The sequence below is a fragment of the Haemaphysalis longicornis genome, unplaced genomic scaffold (genome assembly GCF_048455015.1).
Source record: "Haemaphysalis longicornis isolate Haplotype H1 unplaced genomic scaffold, Haemaphysalis longicornis Haplotype H1 scaffold_1, whole genome shotgun sequence".
NCBI lineage: Eukaryota > Metazoa > Arthropoda > Arachnida > Ixodida > Ixodidae > Haemaphysalis > Haemaphysalis longicornis.
Window position 1 is genome coordinate 389,192,279 of NW_027526203.1, and position 21,344 is coordinate 389,213,622.

Here is a 21,344-nt window from a genome sequence, read left to right on the forward strand (position 1 = left end):
GGCACAATGCGCCTGAGCGACCAATCGCGGCGTCCGCCGGAACAAATCTGGCAATAAAGAGCCTCCACATAGGATTTGACTCTAAAATGGATCGCCACTGCGGCATTGCGGAATGCGAATCGTCATGCCTGCATTGCGTGATATCACATCGCCGACCCCATTTTTCGACTCAAATCTTGCGCTGGGTGCCGTCATTGGTCTACTTCACCGCTTTGATCTCAGGGATTGGCCTTATTCGTGCATTGTGGGAAAGCAGACTTGCGGACATTCCTTAGAGTGAGGACCACTGAGCCCTCACGGCTTGTACAAGGTGATCATGTAATGAACTAGGCAAAATCGCAGCTCCCAATGGTTTGGATTGCCAGCCGACGGCGCGGTTAGATTCGTGGGTTCGTTATCAACTCCTGCTTGCCTAAATCGGAAATTCAATGGTTCAAAGTTCGCGTCTTTTACAAGCACTCGCAATTAATGAAAAGTAAGCTATAGCTTGCTTTTCATTTGTTTTTTTTTTTCACTTTCTTTTAGGGATAGAGGTGCCCTCTATCCTAAGAAAGTTATTCAATTTTCATGCATTATGCTGGCGATGACATACGGAGCGGAAACTTGGCGCCTTACTAAACAACTAGAAAACAAACTTAGATCCGCACAACGTGCCATGGAGCGAATAATGATAGGAATAACTCTTAGGGACACGAAGCGAGCTACCTGGGTTAGGGAGCAAACTCGAGTAGAAGATATCGTAGTTCAAGTTAAGAAAAAGAAATGGACTTGGGCTGGCCATGTAGTTAGGCGAAATGACAACCGGTGGACCAAAAGGGTAGCAGAACGGACACCGAGAGACGGGACTAGAAGAAGGGGAAGGCCATTAACTCGATGGAGAGACGAAACGAGAAAATCCGGAGACAAAGAATGAACTGGGGCAGCACAGGACCGGAGCGTGTGGAGGTCAGTGGGAGAGGCCTTCGTGCTGCAGCGGACCTAAACAGGCTGTTGATTATAATAATAATAATAATAATAATAATTATTATTATTATTATTATTATTATTATTATTATTATTATTATCATTATTATTATTATTATTATTATTAGTAGTAGTAGTAGTAGTAGTAGTAGTAGTAGTAGAGTAGTAGTAGTAGTAGTAGTATATAAGGTGCAACTTCGGTATGCGTGTTGATTTATTACTAGATATATACAGTCTTGAGATTTTGGTCCAGTCAGTTATCATACATTTTTTCGTCGTAGTGGTACTGACTGTCCTGTATGTGACGTAATGTACTACAGTCGTCCATTCACCCGAGGCATTACCCTGGATGAGCCGAAGACCATGGCCGCCGGTTTAGAGTGCATACGTCATTATAATATGCACACTCACCCGTGAAAAAGGGGGTGTGATATGCAGGCGAAGAAGCCTACGCACCAATTATTTCATAACGCTCCCCCGCTTCTGTAAAGCCACATTTCCTGCGCACCACGGCGCCTCTTGTTGAATAGCGCCATCGTTAAATCAGCTATCACGCAAGGTGACGTTGGCTCTTCTCCGTATCATGCCGGTGTGTTTGCCGTCAGGAGAGCTTCTTGTAAGTCTGCGGTAATGGGATAGCCGACAAAGCCCCTCGGCCTGCTAGGGACGGGCCGAGCGACGCGTTGTGGTTAACGCGTCCCAACGGCCGACCCCGATAGTGCGAAAAGGAAAGCGTCCAAATAGCTTTTGGGTGTACTAATGAAAGTGATCTCCCCAAGTGCGAACGCGCTTTGCGCTGACGCACTACGGGGGATCTGAGGTGAACGTCAACGGAAACGGCCGGCGGGGAAAGTGGTGAACCGGTGGCCCTTGAGAGACGCCCGCGGCGGCGAAGCGTCGCCGAATGACAGGCGCGGCCGCAACGAATCATCGTCCCTTGCCGGGAGAGGAACAGATTCGCCTCGAGCTCAACGAAAAACGCTCCCCAGTCGTCACAGGTGTCCCTCCTTACCCAGCAGCATTCCACTTGAAGCATTGTTCAGGTGCTGCCCGCCAGGCCGTCTTTGTGGGCCAGCACTGTTCGCACCTTGAAGCGCGCGGCCGATAAGGCCTCCCACGGCGCGCCTGGGAGTTTTTGTCGACGCCGGCCCTCGCTCTTGTTGTCGCGGAGTGTGTGTTTTACTCTCATGGCCCAGGCGCGAATCCTTGGAGCCCGCATGGTACCCGAAAAGCGTGCGTCAAAGAAGAAGGAGCATCCCGCACGCAGTGTCGAGGGCCCTCGTCAAAACGCCAGCGCCAACGTTACGCGGTTTTAAGCAAACACAAGCGACCCGGAGTTCGACTCGTGCGCACGTTACTGGCACATCTGTCGCGCGATTTCGGGGCGCCTTCCGCGTGACTGCGCGAGAATCGCGCTCTGCGTGCTACGCAGCGACGCGCTCGTCGCACTGTCTTCCCATTTGGCTAGCAGAACAAACGGCCTCTTCAGCGACAATGACCCCACACCGAGAAGTGTCGTCGTGATCGAGTGGAACTGGCGGGGTTTCACACAGCGTCTGCTTAGACGAGTGTTCTATTGCTGTCTCTCCGATGTACTCCCAAAAGGTTTGGAAATAAACTCTTCTATGGTTTGTGCCTGTCTCGGAACTTGCTACTCTTTTCTTAGAGGGCTGGGTTCCAGTACGTTTATACAAAGCAGCTACAGAAAAATTATTTAAACTTGACGGTTCCTATTCAGTTCACCCGCACGCATAGACAGTTGGAATTGTGGAGTGCCGCTATTTCAAAAGATTGTACATTCACGCGGCGAAGTGGACTCAGACTGCGACATGCATATTGCGTTCGTAAACGGGCATTTCAACAGCACAGTTAACGGTACAGAGAGAAAATAGGCTACCTTTGTGGAAACTGCCGGGTTCGAGAGAAGAGCAAGTTGCGCTCGTTTCGTCCAAGTGCAGGTCACACGCACTTTTTCCAAAGCCAGGCGCCGACGAGCGATGCTGCTTCCGCAAGCCCGTCGGCACGACCTGTTGCGTCACCTCGCGGCCGGAGCCTGGGCCGGCGACGAGCTGGCAGCAGTAGCGGCCCACTGAGGCGATGTGTACACGCCGCTAATGGCTTTCCCCGGAAGCACGGAGAATTGCGCGGCGGCGGCGGCAGCGGGCCTGGGGCCGCCGTAGGCGTGCGGGCAGCGGCGCCGAGACGGGCTCCCTGGGGAACGGGGCGTTTTGCGCGATTCTCGGTAAGGTCAGGGGCCGCCGGTTGACCATCGCCTGGCGACCTCTGACACCCTCCCGGATGCACCTGCTGGGAACGCGAGCCGCTCACCGCCAGGGCTGGCCGAGGTCGTGACTCGGGCGCCCGGTGCCGACGGGACCCGAGCACGGTGCCGTTACGCGGCCTCTTCGGCCCGCGTGCACCGGCCATCAGATTAGGCGGCCGCTCGTTTCTGCCGAAAGGGGCCCAGGCCTGATCTGGAGCACCGCCGCCGGCCAAACCGCAGCTCCTCTTCGCGTACACCCACCTCTTCGGCCGAGGTGCCCGAACACCTGCTGGTTGTTACGCGCTGTTTTTTCCGCCATCTCCGCGCTCCCGAAACGCGTTTGTTTTGACCCGGTACACGCGGGCATAGCCCCCTGGCCACGATCTTATTTTCAAACATAGTGCCGGCGAAGGGCGCCCTTGACGCTTGGGCAATCGTCTATCGGTTTGTAATAATTACGTCCTGTTTTCCGTGAACTATAACCTCTACAAACTGGGAGCCTGCCCCACCAGGTGCCATATACTAACGGATAGGCGGCCATGAAAACATGTTGCGTTATATGTATATGGTCGTGCAAAGAAAAAAGATGCGCTTTGGATTCTCGACACTCTTTTGTTTTTTTGCAATTGTTTTTTTTTTTTTTTTAATGTACGGATCCTCCGAGTTAGGCAAGTCAAAGCTTGTCACTCATGTCGCCGTCAATGAGCAGCAGTACCACTCCGAAATTACTAAAATTCAGGCTGCGCCCGGATGATTTTCGCGGTCACTTTCAAGAGACCCAGTTAAGGCATAAAGTTGGGCTAGTTGGTTATCTGACTGCATTTTACTAGTACACAGGACTAGCACAGTACACAGGACTAGCGAGTGTCCTGTGTACTTTTTCTTCGTCCGCGTCTATTTTTCGCTAGTAAAATGCATTCAAGAGACCATCGAGGCAAAATGAAAGTTTGGTTCATTCAAATGACGGCTTTGTTCCGATAACCCAGTTACAACGACGCCAATTATAACAAACAATTAACCTGTATATTAAGGAAACAGATGCAGCAGTGGCGAATCGCCAGTCACTTCCTATCCCAGCCTTGTGACGTCACAGTGATTTGTTCGTGCGATTGGCGGCCACTTGCCAAAGCGACCGCACAGAAACATGGCTTTGTGATGGAAGCGGTGCCTATAGTTTCGTTTCATCCTACCACTTGAATGTTAGCGTGCACACTCAAACACACTGATAACTATATTTTTAGTGTTCCCCTATTACGTCACCACTGATGTCTTAAGCAGAAAAAATTGAACGTTTTGGTAACGGACTGAGACCTTTGTCGCCAGCAATGGTCCCGGACTCAGAGACTTACAATCACGAAATTTTATCAGGCATAAATACGCATTCTACAAATTCCTGTTGCATAATCATAGACAGGGAATGAATGGGTGAAAAATTCCAGCATCTATGAGCTTCAGTGAAATTTCAGGCTGACTAATCGCCTCGCATCAGGGTCTCACCTACGCGAAAGGGACGGAAGCGCCTAACAACTATGACAGCCCTTTCCGAACCTCAAAAGGCACCATCGCTACCGAAGGCACCCAGAATTCTGTCGTCTGTACTCAGGGATGGCTGCGGCTACGACACACTCCGCATGATTCATACAGGCTACCTGTTTCCGGCCATTACTTGGCAGTCAAAGTTATGTTAAAAACTTATTCTTCACTCATGGAAATGCTGTTCTCTTGTCGTTGCGGAATGGGTGTACTACAACCAGGAAAGTCTACCGGTCGACAAAGCGTAGAAGTGTATATCTTATATCTTAAGGTCATATCTTTAGTCTTGCAGCTTTTGTTCCATGACCGACGATGCCTTGTTTGCTAAGAAATGAATAACTAAAGCTTGCATTTATATCTTATGTGTCCCTTACATTCATTTAATCCACACTACTCTAATACCCACTGCTATCGCCACATACGCACTTTCTGACTATTTTTACGATGCGTAAGCTGTAGGGCCGAATAATGGACTGTTTTCACATGCCATTTTGTCATAGGTGGATTAGGAGGGCAATTGGTCGCATAGGATAATCTGATCGTGGACTCGAATAACGTGACACAAATGGTCGCCTTGATTGTGTAGAACGTCCGAAGGCGGTCAGTCAATAAAGCAAACATGGGAAAGGAGTGCTTGGCTCCTTCGATTGCCTTTCTAGTTAGCAGTAACCTTCGACAAATTTCATATAATATGCAGCCCATAGTAAATTATGCACCCTCGCCCACAGCTCGAGTGCCACCAAGGCCATCGCAACTGCGGGAGGGGAGTGCAGATGAGGGGGTGGAGGTGGTTAACCGCCACTGTTTGCCGAAAAGTTCTTGAAACAGCAGCAACCAATTCTGTTTTCTCCTCTGCGTTGCATATCCCCGCTTTCCTGTCTTGCTGAGTCCCATCCTTCTCCACTGCGCTTGGAACAAACCATCTGGTTACTGTTTGATCAGTCATCCTATTACGAATGATCGGCTGTTATATATAAGCCTATTAACAATCCGTCTATGATGAAGCGACAAGTGGCGCATCATCCGATGGCGAATGCTCTGCTGTTATCTACAGGCCTATGAACAACTTTTCTATTACGAAGCGACATGTTACGAATAGTTTTAAGACGAATGTTCGGCAGTTATCAACAGACATATGACCCACCAGCTCTGTTACCCCTGCCAGGGATTGTAACAACCTGGGAGTTACTGGGTCATCTTGACCTCTGTAGCATGAGCCGGGGCCAACCAGTCATTCAGTAGGTGTTACGGATGGAAAGGAGGAGGTGGCAGGGAGGTGTAGGTTCGGTATTGAATTGAAGGGTGGGGTGCGAGGCCAGGGGACCCCAGGTTTATTGTCGATACGGGGTGGTGTTAACAGCGGTCGGTCCATGGTTGCGGCTTCACGGAGAGGACTGAGTGAGGGATTGGTCAACGTTAGCTGCGCTTTGTGCAAGTTGTTGTCGGACGGCCTGACGATCAAGAACGTGCGGCGTGCCAGGGTGGCACAAGCTTGGCCAGAGCATGCACGGAACCGGGGTTCTCGAGTAAGCTCGTGTGCTTGGGCCTTGCCGTCTGTGCTGGCGTAGGCTCGTGGGTTGGAGGGATGCGAACGGTGTTTTGTTAGTGGTGTGGGGGTGTCGGTGTTTGGTCGAGCTATACTGCGTAGCACCTCGTGGGAGGCACTGAACACAGAGGTTGTAGTGCCAGTCACAGGGTTCCACACTGATGGAGTATTATACCCGTGTCAACCGTGCCTATTTAAGTGCACTTGGGCCGAGTGCACACGGGCTCCCCGAATGACATTTTGACTGCGCGCTGCTAAACGACAAAATAAAGTGCCTTTGACCGTGATGTCATTGACGATAGCCGGCGTTAACATTTTGCAAAATTACTTGAAATTTCATCTCTTTGTCACACGAGAAACAAAAAAACACTTCATTGTGGTTACATTGTTCAACACTGCAATCGGCGTCTCTCATAAGTCCACAAAAAACGCCGTTGGAACTCCGACTGATCACCGGCGGTCATATTTTCATTGTTATTCGCTGCGCAGCGAATCGCAGCAGCATTACCGTCGACGGAAAATTATCAGAGAGCGTGGATTATAACCAGAAAGACTGAAACAGGAACACGACCGCAAAGCCACAGCAAAGTGCTTACGCGAACACCGCCATGGAGCAACACCCCACCAGGCGGAGCTGGCACGTCGTTGGGCAGAGGATTTTCTTGTTTTTCGTCGCTGCTTCCCTTTTCGTAAAAAAATAAATCAACAATATATCCATAATTAACTTTTAACATAACTTTTAGACATCTAAACGCTCGTCCTTGTATGTTTATTTTCCGATTTTTAGACCCCTGCTGCCGAGACAACTCCCTCGGCGAGCCGGCCCGGGTAAAGTGTCTTTAGGGAACCGCTCAGCTTAAAGTGCGTTCCGTGTGAAGTGTCATTCGCGTTTGCCGTTTAGCTGCTCCCGAATGACATTTTAGCCTAGTGCACTCGGTGGAAGTGCACTTAAATAGACACGTTTGACAGGCGCATTAGAAGGCGGTGGCTATGGAGAATTATTGGGCTTTACAAGTGGGAGCATTCGTGAAGTGACTGTGGGGTCTACTGGTTGTATCGAGTATTCACTAACGGAGCAAGGGGACGAGTACAGTGCCGAATTAAGGTAGGGGCTGGGGGGCTGCAGCCCCCGGCTCCGACTTTCAGGGGCTCCACTCGACCATATGAAACATAAGTTGCCGGGCATGCTTGCTACCTGCGCTGGCACCAAAAACCGGCGGATGGGGTTTCAACCTCGACTTCTATACGGAAGCTGAGTAACCAATGGCAACTGGGGACAAGCGGGCAGTCTTGCGCCGTATGGTTGACAGCTTTCGCATTTGTTTCGGAGAAAAAGCGCCGAGCGCGGCTCAGGTTTTTTCGGTGGAGGGCGTTTCCGTTGGGCTTCGTCACTGCTTGAAGAGAATTGCATACTGGGGAATTGCATACTGGTGAGCATGCGGCTACTGATGTGTTATATCTCCTTGATGGGAACGGTATTTCTATTAACAACTACAGGGTTCAATTCCACAATGAAATCAACATGTCCGGTAAGTACGAGAGCCTTCAAGCTCCCGTAAACAATAAGAACCCTTCGGCCGTGTATGTGCCGTGCTTCGCTCACTGCATAAACTGAGTTGGTACGTGAAAGGTGTACTGCTGAGTTTAGGCGGTAAAGTTGTTCACTCTAACGCAGTAGTGCGTTTTCTTTTCTGCATCGCCAAAACGCCGGAGCGGCATTCTAAACAGCCTCGACCAAAGGATCGTCAACCTTGTGTTCTGAAAAGTCTGTCCAATACAAGGTTGTCACAGCGTGCGGAATATTCCAAACAAATGGTTGCCAATTTACGACGCACCAAGATTTGTCTGCTTCTATGGCGCAAGAAGAGGCAGAAGCTTACATTCGAACGCGGTCTATTGCAAATGAGCAGTCCAAGTAGGTAACCTCATTCATGGCAACATTGTGGCGCCATGTTTTCGGAGCAGTTCGATAAGGCGACTGTTGCACTCCAAAAACTTGGAAATAGACCGTTGCATTAAAACACATAGAGGAACAGGAAAGCCTGCGATTCAAACTTTTTTAGCTGGGGGCAAGTTTTTAAATATCGTTTTTCATTTCGTTTAGAGACAAAAGTAGGTTGCCGAGCTACTGTATGTCATGGTTGCCAGCATTAGTTTTGGGAGGGACACATACGGCTCGTAGATCTAAAAATTTCGATTTAAAAAGTTCTAGGGCGTTATCAGCAAAATCGTTTCTCGTCAAGTTGCTTTAAGTGATGCCCTTTCATTTGGGATAGAGAATATATTTTCTCGACAAAAATCGGGTGTCTGTCTCTTTTAAAAAGTTCATGCCGGCGTGGTCAGCACATGCCGGCGTGGTCAGCACATAGCGCTGAGAGAGAGAGAGAGAGAGAGAGAGAGAGAGAGAGAGAGAGAGAGAGAGAGAGAGAGAGAGAGAGAGAGAGAGAGAGACAAAAGTAAGGGCCGAGAGGTTATCCCGGCTTAGAGCGCGGATTGCTACTCGACACTGGGGAAGGGGTTTGCAACGGATGAAAGAGAGGGCAGGCAAAAAAGAGGGGAAAAGAGCAGGGTCGCGCACACACTTTAGTCCCTTTGCGGGCACTATTGGCGGTGAGCGCGAACACAGGCGGCGCTGCGAAGCGCGCCTCCGTGACGTCAGCTTAGGGATTCTCGCATTTGTCGTCTGCTTCACTCAGGATCGCTCTCCCTGCTGTTTCTTTGCGCTCGGTCAACGTCTGATGCTTGTCCGCACCAGAATTGGCGTGTGGGTACTTTTTATCATAATAATAGGCTTAGAATCGCATACACTAGCTCATGGTGTCAATTAAAGTATAGTTTTGGATACCGCTACGGGAGAAACATTGCCGGCGCCACCCCATTCCTTGCGACGCCGGTCCTGTGCGGAGCGCGAAGACTCGGAGCTAGGCGTCAGCTTCTCATGTAAGCAATCGAACAAAAGGAACAGTCAGCTGCTAATAACCGACAACAGCGAAAATGGAAGACCAAAACAAATTCTAGCCCTTCAGGGCTGTCGGCTTTGGCAGAAGACATCACGATTCCCGGTAATCATATGTAAGGTAAAGCCATTTTTGCAACCTTGCCGAACCCTTGAACGCGTTTTGTCACATCACTTTACGTTGTCAAGACTCAAGGCATGAAAGTTTGCCGACATGCACTATAGACTGCAGAAACTGTAGGTTGAGTTCCAAATAACCGAGTGTGTATATACGCGCGTGCTGATTCTATACCAGGCATCTAACCAGTAAGGAGGTTTATTGAGCAAAACGAGTCACGTCTTCGTTAAATTTATAGTAACACATATATGTTTGGTAAGACCTGGAAGGATATTTCAGAACATTTTGCACAGCCATATCTTCCCGATCTTCGGATATGCGTTATAGGAAAACTGCACTCAAGAGGAGGTGGAGGAGTAAGGGGAGGAGGGGGAAAACTTTGTTTAACAATTAAATCGGTCTGGTTAGTGGGCCGGGTCCTCAGTCCAGGACAAGAGAGTAAAACCAATTTTCTTCAAATCACAGAACGCCATCCCGAGTAGAATAGGATTTGTTCTTCGCGCCTAGAAGGGTTTAAAAGCAATAAAGAGCTAGCTACTTGGCATTCTTCGGTTTCGAGTCTTGTAATATATGCAGGTATACTATTTATTACGTTAGTTAGCGAGTATATCATGCCTTCAACACCGTAATCATGTCATCATTGTTCGAGTTGAGAGTCAGTTCGTTATCATAACGATATAATTACGATAGAAATTCGGTGCACAAAAGTCGCCTTAGAGTACTGTGGACCACGTTGTTTAGGGCGCGATCACGGTGGCGTAGCACAAACCTTCTCATTGTATTTGCATGTGAATAAACAAAGCACGCTGCGGATATGCACCTTCTTGCACGCAGCCGTAATGAAAGCCAATTTGTGAAGAAGGAAATGTATGCCATACAAAATGAAGGAAATATCCACACGACCTTTGTGAAGCTCCCAAACATACCGAAATCTCCTAATAAGAAGTTGGTGACGGCGCAGAAAAATTAATGCGTTGGGCAGAAAAAAAAGCAAGAAACATTAATCCGATACAAGAAAACAACGAAAGAAACAGAAGAAAGCCGCTTTATTTCCTGCTGTGCGATGAGCGTGTAGAGGCCGCTGCTTGGTACGTAGTATTAGACTGTTGAGTCTTCATAGGAGCATCTCAAAAATACTGCAGGGAAGCCTACGCATTTTGAATACTTATCGAGAAGCTCTGATTGCTGATCCTCGCGAATAAGCAAGAAAGGATGAGTTACACACGATTTTCTGACCGATACTCTGAAGAAAATTGTTCTCTATCTCTTCGTGTGTTGCAAACTTGTGGGTGATACAGCTTCAAATTATTCAGATGAGTCAGAAGCTGGCAAAATAACTGAGTCGCTAGAAATACGCTTTTTAACGCACTACAGCAACGAAGCGGGCGATTTTTAGCCCAGGCACTGTTGCCCCTCACAAGCGGAGTGTAGCAGACGACAGCGGCGCGAATCCCTAAGCCGACGTCAGAGCCAGGGGGCGCCACTCAAAGATCTCACCGCCAATAGGCACCCTGCAATCGTCGGGCGGCGCCTCCATTGCGCTGACATGCGCGCCGCCAACGGCGGCGGCGCCAAACACGCAGGCGCTCCGTGCGGGGCCGCGGCCGTGATAGCATTGCTTTCCGTGATGCGGGAATCCGTGATTTGAGCGTTTTTAACGGCGCGCGGCGCTAGATTATGCCGAGGACGTCGTTCTTCTGCGTTTTCAGCAAACGTTACACTTGGATTTGCCATTATAGCCCAGCAGCATACGGTGAAAAACTGCGAGCTGCCGTGTAGCGAGGCTTGCATTGCGGGTTCAAGTAAGCCATAAATATATAGTATAGGAAGAACGCCGCTTGTTTGAAAGCAAACCTGTTTACGGGATCCGGAAAGTGTACGAATCTGAAATCACCGAAACATGTCTTTCCCAGCAAAGCAAACACGTGTACTACATTGATCTGAAAATAAGTAACCAAAACAACGTGGCCCAGCAGCTGTTAGCTCGCGAGTTCCCAGCTTGCCGTTCAAAGCTCGAAAAAAACATTAATCGTGCATTGCTGGCGTTCAACGTCTGTTAATACTTCACGCGCTTTTATTTCGTTTCGCCGTGTGCCTCAGCTACCTTTTCGCCCGAATTAAATTCGCAGCTGACGGTGAGGCCCCGGAAAATTTAACTTCCCGCAAGTGCACTTGTTGGTACGGCAGCGTGAGTCGATACAGCACAGCAAGCGCTTTGTCGCAGTAGCGCTTTATTTGAATGACATTTACAAGATGACTGGAGTACACATTTGAGTCCCGACTGGGCTGCCAGGTTGAAGAATCCTCCGAACTGAAACAATTAAAGAATGAGAAATGACGTCAAAGTGCAGTAATATCAAGCTGTGTCATACAACAAACACGACAAAAAAGGAAATACACTGCGCATATACATTTTTTCTTCCTTGCTTGAACGTTGCACATGTTTTCGTCATCTTTAATAATGTACCACGCGTTATTCACTAATATTGCAGTTTTTTTTCAATCAGCATGAATGAACAGCAAAGTGGTCAACGAATAAGAAACGCTGCTAACGCCAACGGTGCACAATGTAGAAACAGAGGATGGCTCTCGACGAACGCGCGCACATTTGTTAAGCACGTCACGAGTGGTTGAGTCATTACTCTCGAATACATATACAACTTAAGCCACAAGTATGAGCACACGGAGTCGAAAAGAAGGATAAAATATGACATTTGTCAATGAGATTAGAAGGCATTGAACTACAAACCACCAGACGCTAAACAAACGGTAAGTTACGACCGCCTTGTACCAAATGCAGACTGACGCTTCCTTAGTGGCTTTCGTAACGTGCGTCGATTTCCCGAACTAACAGAGTTCACTTACTTTACTCGCCGCACGGCGACAATCCACTTCTATCACGTTTTCTCCCGCGGCTGCGACGGGAAGCTGTCAAAAGCTTCGGGCCTGGCGTGCCCTCCCGACTAGCTGCGGCATCTGTGCCCAGTTTTTTTCTTTGTGACTGTGGCAACTGTGGGGTCGCCGCTTAATTGCGATGACACCACCGAACCGTCAGTTTCAGAAACATCACCGCGAAATACAAAACCCGGATCAAAATCCCAAATAGTCCCGCGCTTACGCAGCAGCAGCGAACGCGCGCATGCGCGAGCAAACGCCTTCAAGCTTATAAATACAGCCGCCAGAAGGCGCCATCTGCTCCTCAAACTGCATTGCAGGGTGCCTATAGTCTTTCGGCTAAGCCTGTTTCCTTCATAAAACGCAAAAGGGCTTTCGTTGCCTTCTGCGAAGGTGATTGTAGGGGTCGGTGCCCTAGAATAGTCTCTAGTGTGAACGGTTGATTGTCCAATCGGTTGAGCTCGGCGGCCAAAACACGTCTTTCTGATGAATACAGCGGGCAACGACAAAGCACAGGTTCGATTGTCTTTTCAACCTCGCAGGCGTCGCACTGGGCACTACTGGCCATCCCGATGAGGAAGGAGTAGGCTTTTGTGAAAGCCACTCCCAACCACAGTCTACAAAGTATAGTAGACTGTGATCGAGACACCCCACACGGAAGGCGGCGCTGGAGTAGAGGGTCCTGGTTATGGATGCGCGGATGCACAAAGTCCGGTGTATTCCATTGAGTAATGGAGGTCTTGCGCGCGAACTGACGGAGCAGCCTATCAGTCCTTGAAAGCGGAAACAAGATGGTCCTTTCACTGTCAAGGCCTGTCCGAGCAGCTGCATCAGCCGAAAGATAGCCGGTTATTCCACAGTGACTTGGCAGCCACTGAAATAAAATATTATGGCCCTTTATGACAGCCTGGTGAAATAATTCTCGAATTTCTGTCACCAGTTGGTGCAAAGGACCGTAGCGCAGGGCTGCTCGGAAGATTTGCAGGGCGCCTTCGAAGTCGCTAAAAATAGACCATTTTTGGGGAGAAGCTTCCATAATGTATTGAAGAGCTTCACGGATGGCTGCAGGTTCGATCAGTAGCCGTCGAGCTCGTGACATGGGCGGCACGGAATCGAATTTTGGTTGATTCTGATGGTATAACCACCGCACCTGCCGAGCTCGAGGACGCCACAGGACCATCTGTGTATATATGCGTCCGGTCATTGTGTTGTTCGTGCAGTAACTGCATAGAAAACTGTCTGAGAGCAAGTCGTGGTAAGTCGGCCTTCTTTCCAATGCCCGGAACATAGAGACGGATCTCGGGGGTTGCCAGGCACCACAACGGGGAGGACGGTGTGACCACAGGCGTGTAACTTGACGGTACTGCGGCCCTGTGCACTGCGACAATGGCTGACGAGAGAAATAACTATGCCCTATAGTTCACGCGGCAATTATTCGCATTCATTGTGACAAATACCAGTGGGCGAAAACACGCGTACTTCTGAAATATGACCATGCATTTGTTAATTTTTTACCACCTGTGAGATACCCAGCGCTAAACAGAGGGCTGCGGGTTCCTTAACCCTCAGGTTAAAGGCGCGCTAGTAAATCAAGACTCCGCTACAACAGTCGTGCGTGCTGTATACGTTCTGGTATACGTTCGGACGTAAAACCAGGAATGCCATCGTGTGCCGTTGAGCCATGAAAGGGGCGGCCCGGTTTCGTCCGGAAAGCCTGCACTCTCGGTGCAGCCGCCCGGGAAAGGAAAGAGCCGAGGACCGGACCCTGCGGGAGCGCTGCAAAGAGGAAGGAGCGGGGGAACAAAGGTGTCCCGCGCAAGGGGGAGCCCGTGGTCACAATGCGGCTGGCGGATGACCAGCTTGCCTCGTCGACAACCTGCCGCGCGGCGCGGCCACCTTTGTGCGAGGACCAACGCACAGGTCTTTTCGGTCTGGGCTTGAACTGCGTGCGCCCAGCGCCGCCAACAAGGGCACCCACTTCCGCTCAAAATTTCCCTCCCCCCCCTTCCCTCGTGAGCCCGGGTCTTTTGTGGGACGCCCTGCTATTTGTGGCGCGCCATCGGTGACTCGGCACATCGGCGGCCCTGTCAACGTGTCCCTGCGCATCCATGGACTCAATCGCAGACGCACGCACCAATGCAGGAAGCCCGCCGCAAACTCCTGCCAAACTGCACGAAGGAAAACCCTTGCAGACATGAACAGGGCGTTCGGGCAGTGTCAAACGTGAAAGGCAGGTGCCCTGTCTCTGCAACAGACGTGAATTCCGTTCGCACTAATACTGTTTAGGCATGGTGTTTAGGAGAGAGATTCACCTGGCGCCAGCTCCTCGGCGTCGACGCCATTTGTATACGACTGGACGCGAGGGCGCGGTCAGCGGCGCGAATAACGCCGTGCTTTTGCTCCATATAGGCGTGCCTCGTGCTGGCACGTTTTCTGTGCACCGCATATATATTTTTTTGCGTTGCCTAGAAAGATAGAGACCTTTTATGGGAGAAATTTTCTTCTATACCTGCCGCGAGCTTTTTGTGGGGGCGTGTGAGCCGTCATGTTCCGGTGACAGTGCCACGTATAGGCCGGCCGCGACTTCCTTATGTGTGGGACACGACATGCTCTGTCGACAGCATTCCGCTGCGTTCAAATTGTTATCATCTAAACCTGAGCGAAAGGGAGCTTCGCGATTATGCTAAATGTATAAGGCGGGAAGCGGTGGTGTGAGGTGTGGTTTGAAAATGATACAATTCAGCGACGGCGACCGCGCTTCACCTTTTGCCGCCTTCGAGGACTGTCCTATGTGTAGCCTTTGTTTCGGAGCGGTAAAAACCTGCCGCACTTCAAGATTTCCTAGTTAAGCATTTTTTTTTTTTTTAGTGTACAGATGCGCCAGCTGCTAATAGAGCATTTCACCATTCTGCAGTGGAAACATTCCTCGGCTACTCCTCAGCGACTTGCCTTGGCGCGACATTATATCAGGGCGTATAATGCTATGCGTGCGATCAAACTGATCATTAGATGAAAGACACCCGAAAACACAAGCACCACACGGAAAACGCACCGCCCGTGCAACGAATGTCCTTGACCACGCACAACAGAAACTACGCAACCGTACAAATGGCGTCGGTGTGGAGGAGCAGAAGCGCCCCCATGTGGTCGAGCGGCCAGTGCATAGACTTTGCCCCGGAATTCTGAGTCCTTCCTCCACTCGAGCCTCCAGTGGAGGAGATCCTTGAAATCGATTCACTCGTGCATTACGATTGCGGAATCCTCCCCTCAGCCAAGTGGAGGGAAGGGAGCAAATGGAGTAGAGGAGGGACTCGGAATACGGCCCTTAGGACTTAAAACTTGAATCGGCATGGCTTTACGATGGGGAGACCTTTCAAATACTCGCTTGATGGGCTACTACAGTATTCCGATGTGGATCACGGGATTAAAAATTATTAAGTGAGCGTGAATACCATATGCTCTGAGGCACACATCGGTAATTTGCCGTCAAGCCCCCATAAGCCTGCATCGCCACAATGCCCCTGAATGAGCATTTATTGCGATCACAGGATAAAAGTAGGCCCCTGACGACGCCCTGTGAGGTCATCCCCCCGTGGTTCAGCTCAACCACAATACACTCGGTCGACCAATCTAAGCAGCCAACTATAAAACGTCGGCGAAAGGCGATGTTGAGCATACGATTTGACTCAAAAGCTCGGTCGGCCCAGTGGCATCCCGCAGGCGTGATGGTCTGCATTGCGCAGTGCGCACATCCTTTGAGTCAAATGGAACGCAACGTTGCTATGATTTTCAGAATCATTGTTGGCGGCGCAAATTGGTCAGTCGAGTTCATTGTGGGGAAACAACTATATATACGGAACCGTTTCAGAAGCAGTATGCAGTATACGGCGCGAATAATAGTCTTCGCTATACATATCGACATAACGCAATGCAATAACGATCTTTGCATTGCGCAACGTCACTTCTGACACTCTTTCTTCCACCAAAGCGCATGTCGTGCTTCCATATATAAACCCATTTGCCCCTTGTAAGCAGGGATTGTTCAGTCACGTGTACTGAGGCGGAGCCGACCCACGCAAGGTTTGCATACAATGGGGGGAGGTGGAAATGGCGGGTGCTTTTTACCAAACAGTAATCAAAAAGGCACGCCTCGCCCTTTCAAATACACACCAGGAAGCAGCTGGTAAACGCTTTACGCAAACAGAGATGAAGAATCCACGCTCTAGAAAAGAGATGTTATATCAAACGCCCTCGGTTCTCTGTCTTACTTAATGGCTGTGCAGTAACGAGTAACAAAGCTTGAAGAAGCTGAACAAGAAAAACAAATGAAATGAGCGGAGTGCGTACACAGTATGAAATAAGTGTCCACGCATCGTTTGCAATTAACGTAGGCTTCCGTGTTGATGAAGAGGGTTAGCACGAAATCATGGTTGAGACGAACGAATGCCTAGTACTTACTGCGGGCATGAACGAATCCACTTAAAACAAACTTTTAATAATGTGAAAAGATTGCCTGGTCTTTTCGAGTGCGTCTTAAGGAGAGTATTCTGAGAATAATCGCCTTTCATTTGGAACAACTACGAAAGGTATTGTCTTCTCACCCAAGCACCCAAACTCGTTCGTTTCCAGCGGACGTTAGAAGAAAAATGAAACAAAAAGCGAAAATGTCATAACCCACGTGGTTACCTGGAAGAAATGTGCTAGATTCACGAACAGCAACGAAAGCACACAACAAGGTATGTCACAAAGTTAAAAAGTAGTTTATTGCTCTCTAGGCTGTATAGCAATATGAGCATGAAATTTCTTTTTTTTTCTTCTCTATGGCAGTCAACACAACTGTATAACAAACATACAGATGAAATCGCAGTGAGTACTGTGTTAACAGTTTTAACTGGAAATAGCAACGGTTGTGACGATGGTACAATGGAAATGGCAACAGTGCTCATGCCACGAACACACGATAATGAGCGGTTGGTTCTCCTTCGGGAGGAAAGATTGTGTCGTGTATACACACATTCAGGAAGTACAAAACAATATTTGTGACTAGTCCTAACCGGATGGTGAAAATAACGGTGAGCATATTGTATGTACAGTTTGAAGTGAGCTCCTTGCTGTCTCTGGGAGAAGAAAAGTTGTAAACGGCTAGGAAAAGTTTTGGGTGAGGCATGCTTCAGGTGTGAAAAGAAATGACAATAGGTCGCGGCACCTATACAGACCGGCTGCTCGAATGTTATCCACATCTCACAGCGGTTGAAGTATTTGGTGAGCATGCATGGTATGAAAAAAAAAGATGGCACTTTGGGACTCGAACAAGCTACGTGGAACAAATATAGCCACCATATGGCCTCATCTGCCAGCCCCCGTTTGTACATTACTCGGCAGCGTAACAGCGTTCCCTGGTCATTTGACTTGAGGTAAGGACAATGTGCGGTGCGCCTGTTCCCGCGAACAGCTTATACTGAGGAGCAACGAATGAGCAGTTTTCCCTGGGGTTGGTATTTCCCTGTGGGACAGTATTGGTCGAGTCAGTAGTTGTGGGGGCGCAAGTGTATAAGGCCGAAGTGCTGCCCTCCAAGCCCATTCGTTTGTGACATCCCTCAAAGCAGATCAGCTGACGAGCTTTTGCGAGGGAGACAATCTTTGGCAATGAAGTGGCCGTTGCCCTTGCAGGCAGCGAGGGAACGAGGAAACAATTCTCGGTGCGAGAGAGACAGAAGGACGTTTTCAATAAATACGGGACGAGCCAGGTGGTCCCGGCAGGGCCTGCAACGGAGGCGACTAGAGTCTGTACACGAGAGTCATAAATAACGCGGCTCCACCATCATCACGCCCGCCTAGGGCTTGGGCTGAGCGCGGCTCAGGGCGGCCGCGGGGCAGCCGCCGTCCTCGTGCTTGAGCAGCAGGGACATGCGCGAGAAGGTGCGGCTGCAGGACTTGCAGCTGTACTTCTTGATGTCCGAGTGCGTCTGCAGGTGGGCGCGCAGGTTGGAGCGGTCGGCGAAGGCCCGGCTGCAGTGCGGGCACGCGAACGGCTTCTCGCCCGTGTGCGTCCGGATGTGGCCCTGCAGCAGCCACGGCCGAGAGAAGGCCTTGCCGCACAGCTTGCACTTGCAGGGGAGCGTGTGCGTGCGGATGTGCATCTTGAGCGCGCCCAGCGACGAGTAGTCCTTCTCGCAGTACTTGCACGAGAACGACTTGCTCGTGGTCGCCGAGCAGTGGAACTGCCGGTGCTTGGACAGGCCGCTGTAGGTGGAGTAGCTGCGGTTGCAGCCGCTGCACGGGTACCGGGGCGCGTTCTCTGGCCGCCTCCGGGGTCGCTCGGGGGGCGTCGGCGAGCCCCGGGACTCCTTCTCGTCCGACGAGGAAGACGACACGCCCGAGGACCACGAGGGCACCACGGCGTCCCGCTGCGACGGTGGACTCTGCTTGGCCAACTCCCGCGGCGTCAGCGGGTGTCCGGCCACAAGGGGAGGAGGCACGAGGGGCGCGTAGTAGTCGCTCGCCGTCGGCGCCGGCACCGAGTACAGCGTGAGCGGCATGTAACCGTGCGTCAGGTACGCCGGCTGGTGGGGCCAGTCCAGGGCACGGTCACCCTTGGGCGCGATCAGTGCGACACCCGGAGGCGGCGTCAGGGCCACGGGCCGGTGAATGGGCGGGTAGTCGGACCGTCCGCTCGACTTCTTCGCCTTCAGGCTAAGGTCAAAAGGCCGCGCAATATCTGGAAGTAAAGGGAAGCTCAGGTCAGCACATGCAAGAGCTCTTCGCGTCTTTGGTAGCACCGCATCGGCCACTCGAGGCAGAGGCGGCGCTGTCCAAAGAGGGCGACATAACAGTGGCATCTGCGCTTCAAAAATCAGTGCGATCAAATTCTGAACCCTGAGACACGGTTATCTTCGATTAGACACCTGGACGCAAAGCACTGCTCGTGACATGTTTACACTTCCGTGGTTGGCAGTAGCGTATCTCGCTGTTTCCACAATAGTAAGGCTCCAGCGAACCGGTGAAAATGCAGCGTGGGGCTTCTCATTGATAAACGGGAAACCGTTGCAAACCAGGTGCAAGCGTGTTGACGGCGGCGCCTTATCACGTAGGTCTCGCTACCGACAAGTTTTCCTTGCAATGTGGTCCAGAGAAAGTTTTATCGGACACCTGCTTACGAAAACCCGAGTGGTTGTGTGCAAACAGTGCCGTGATTTATTGGGACAACCGAGCACGGCCACACTACTTCACCGGACGCGTGCTTCACTTCCACCATTTCGTGCCCTGCGGTGAAGCGACCTAGCGTGGCTAAGATAAATTGACAAAACCCATGTGATTTTTTTTTTTGCGTGCTTAACAAAAACATTTATAATTACGTTAGCATTCACCTTGACTTCAGAAATAGCATCTTTCATGAGAAAAAGAGGATGCTGGGGCTAAATTTGTGCGTGGTCAGAACGCATAAATTCAGCTCCAGCCTTCAGAATTTCTGACAAGAGCGCGCGAGATGCGCATAGCACAGCCAAGGTAAGCGACCCAAGAGGTACTGACCAGGTACGCAGCCGTCGGAGAGCGCCGGGGATATGGCCAGCGGCACTCGCACTGCTGGCGGAGGCGACATGCTGAGGTCTTCGGCTTCGAACGAGCCCTCGTCGAGCCAAGGCCTCTTGACGAAGGCGACGGGCCGCGAGATGGCAGCGGCGCCCGCGTTGAGGTGCTTCTTGATGAGGAACGAGCGCGGCATCGTGCCGAAGCGTGAGCGCAACGAAGACAGGTAATCCGAGTCTGGTGGTGCGCGTCGTCGTCTACAGCGGCCTTCGCGTCACCATGAAGACCGGGCGGCAGACAACCTTCCGACGAGGAGCGCGCAGCGAGTCTGGCCGAGAGAGCCACTCGCAGTGCTCTTTGAAGGTCCCTGCGGGACAGGTGAAGGAAGTGGTGCCCCCCTCCCCTCTTCCGCCGTCGCTCTCACCCGCGGCCCGCGTGCACGCAAAAGAAAAGCGAAACCGACGCCAAGAGCGCCAAGCGTTACGAACAAAAAGCGCTTCCGTCGGTTCCCCCAGCCCCCCTCCCCGCCGGAACCACCAATGGGAAGCGCGCTGAGCCGACCAATGGCGCTCAGCGGTTGGCCCCAGCTGAGGCGCGATTAGCGAACGTCCCGAGCTTATTGGCCGCCCCAGCGGCTCGTTTTGGCCCTCGTGGTCGAGCTGGAGCCACTCTGTCGCTTCCCCGCGGTGCGCTTTTGATCCGTTCCCAAGCGCAGCGGTGCATCCGTTAATGGCACCGTGCGACGCCTCCGCGGCACGCGCCGCCGGCCGAGGGCGAGGGGCCCGGCACGCGATCAGCTGCCACCTCTGCTGCGAGCGACACCACTGGTTCGAAACGGAGGCGGCAACCATCACTGCTGGGTCGGAGCTTACTCGGGGACTACCGTTTAACGTATACGTAACAGCGAAGAAAAAGTTATCCCGGCCCATATTCAACCGTGCGGTTTCTAGCGAATACTAGAAAGCTTTCTCGGAAACTTTCCCGGGATTACTCGGCGAGCAGTTATTGGAATGTCGGCGCTGTCCTCGTCCCCGCATTTTCGTTCGTTCAGGGCGCAGTGACTGGTTCTTCAGTAATCTGTCAACAACCCCAAAACATCTCTATTCTTCCGTGGCTGCACGCCAGCGCTGAGATTCGTTTGGAAGTGTCTAGACTCATTTCCCTCCTCCTCCAGTCAAGTTAGGCCTCAGCTTCGTTTCGGGAAATAAGGGGTGAGGTGATCGTACGTTGTTTCGCCGCACATTTTTTGTTCATAAATATCCCTCCCCCCACTCTTCCTGAGAACCTTCCCTGAATTCACCGTGAAGCCTGTAGAATCGCACCCCGCTTTATATACAGCAAATGTAGAGTTCGAACAATTTTTTCTAGGGAGGGAGAGGGGGAATAAAGTACACAAACTGACGGTGTAATTTTTGTTTGTGCATAGGCGTACGACGCGAAGTTTAGCTATCATATATATTTTACAAAAAAATATCAGACATTCGTTATTTGGTATAGAGCACTGAACTTCAGCACCACCAGCGGAGATGGAAATTTACGGCGT

At 50.9% G+C, this 21,344-nt stretch overlaps 1 protein-coding gene across 1 annotated transcript; it reads right to left on the reverse strand.

The window, feature by feature from the left end:
• Positions 1–17,024: 17,024 nt before the first annotated feature.
• Positions 17,025–20,132, reverse strand: LOC144155257 (uncharacterized). Its single transcript, XM_077686585.1, has 2 exons — positions 19,805–20,132; positions 17,025–18,992 (listed from the first exon to the last, which is right to left on the reverse strand). Exons 1-2 carry the CDS (start codon positions 19,995–19,997, stop codon positions 18,109–18,111), a joined length of 1,077 nt encoding a protein of 358 aa, XP_077542711.1. The 5' UTR covers positions 19,998–20,132; the 3' UTR covers positions 17,025–18,108.
• Between the last annotated feature and the right edge of the window lie 1,212 nt (positions 20,133–21,344).

What these genes read in the sequence shown, in the direction of transcription:
- LOC144155257 (XM_077686585.1), bottom strand. Translation starts at nt 19,997, where the DNA reads ATGCCGCGCTCGTTCCTCATCAAGAAGCACCTCAACGCGGGCGCCGCT. An exon ending in CTCCGACGGCTGCGTACCTG is followed by an intron (nt 18,993 to 19,804) that starts GTCAGTACCTCT and finishes CTTTACTTCCAG; the next exon opens with ATATTGCGCGGCCTTTTGAC.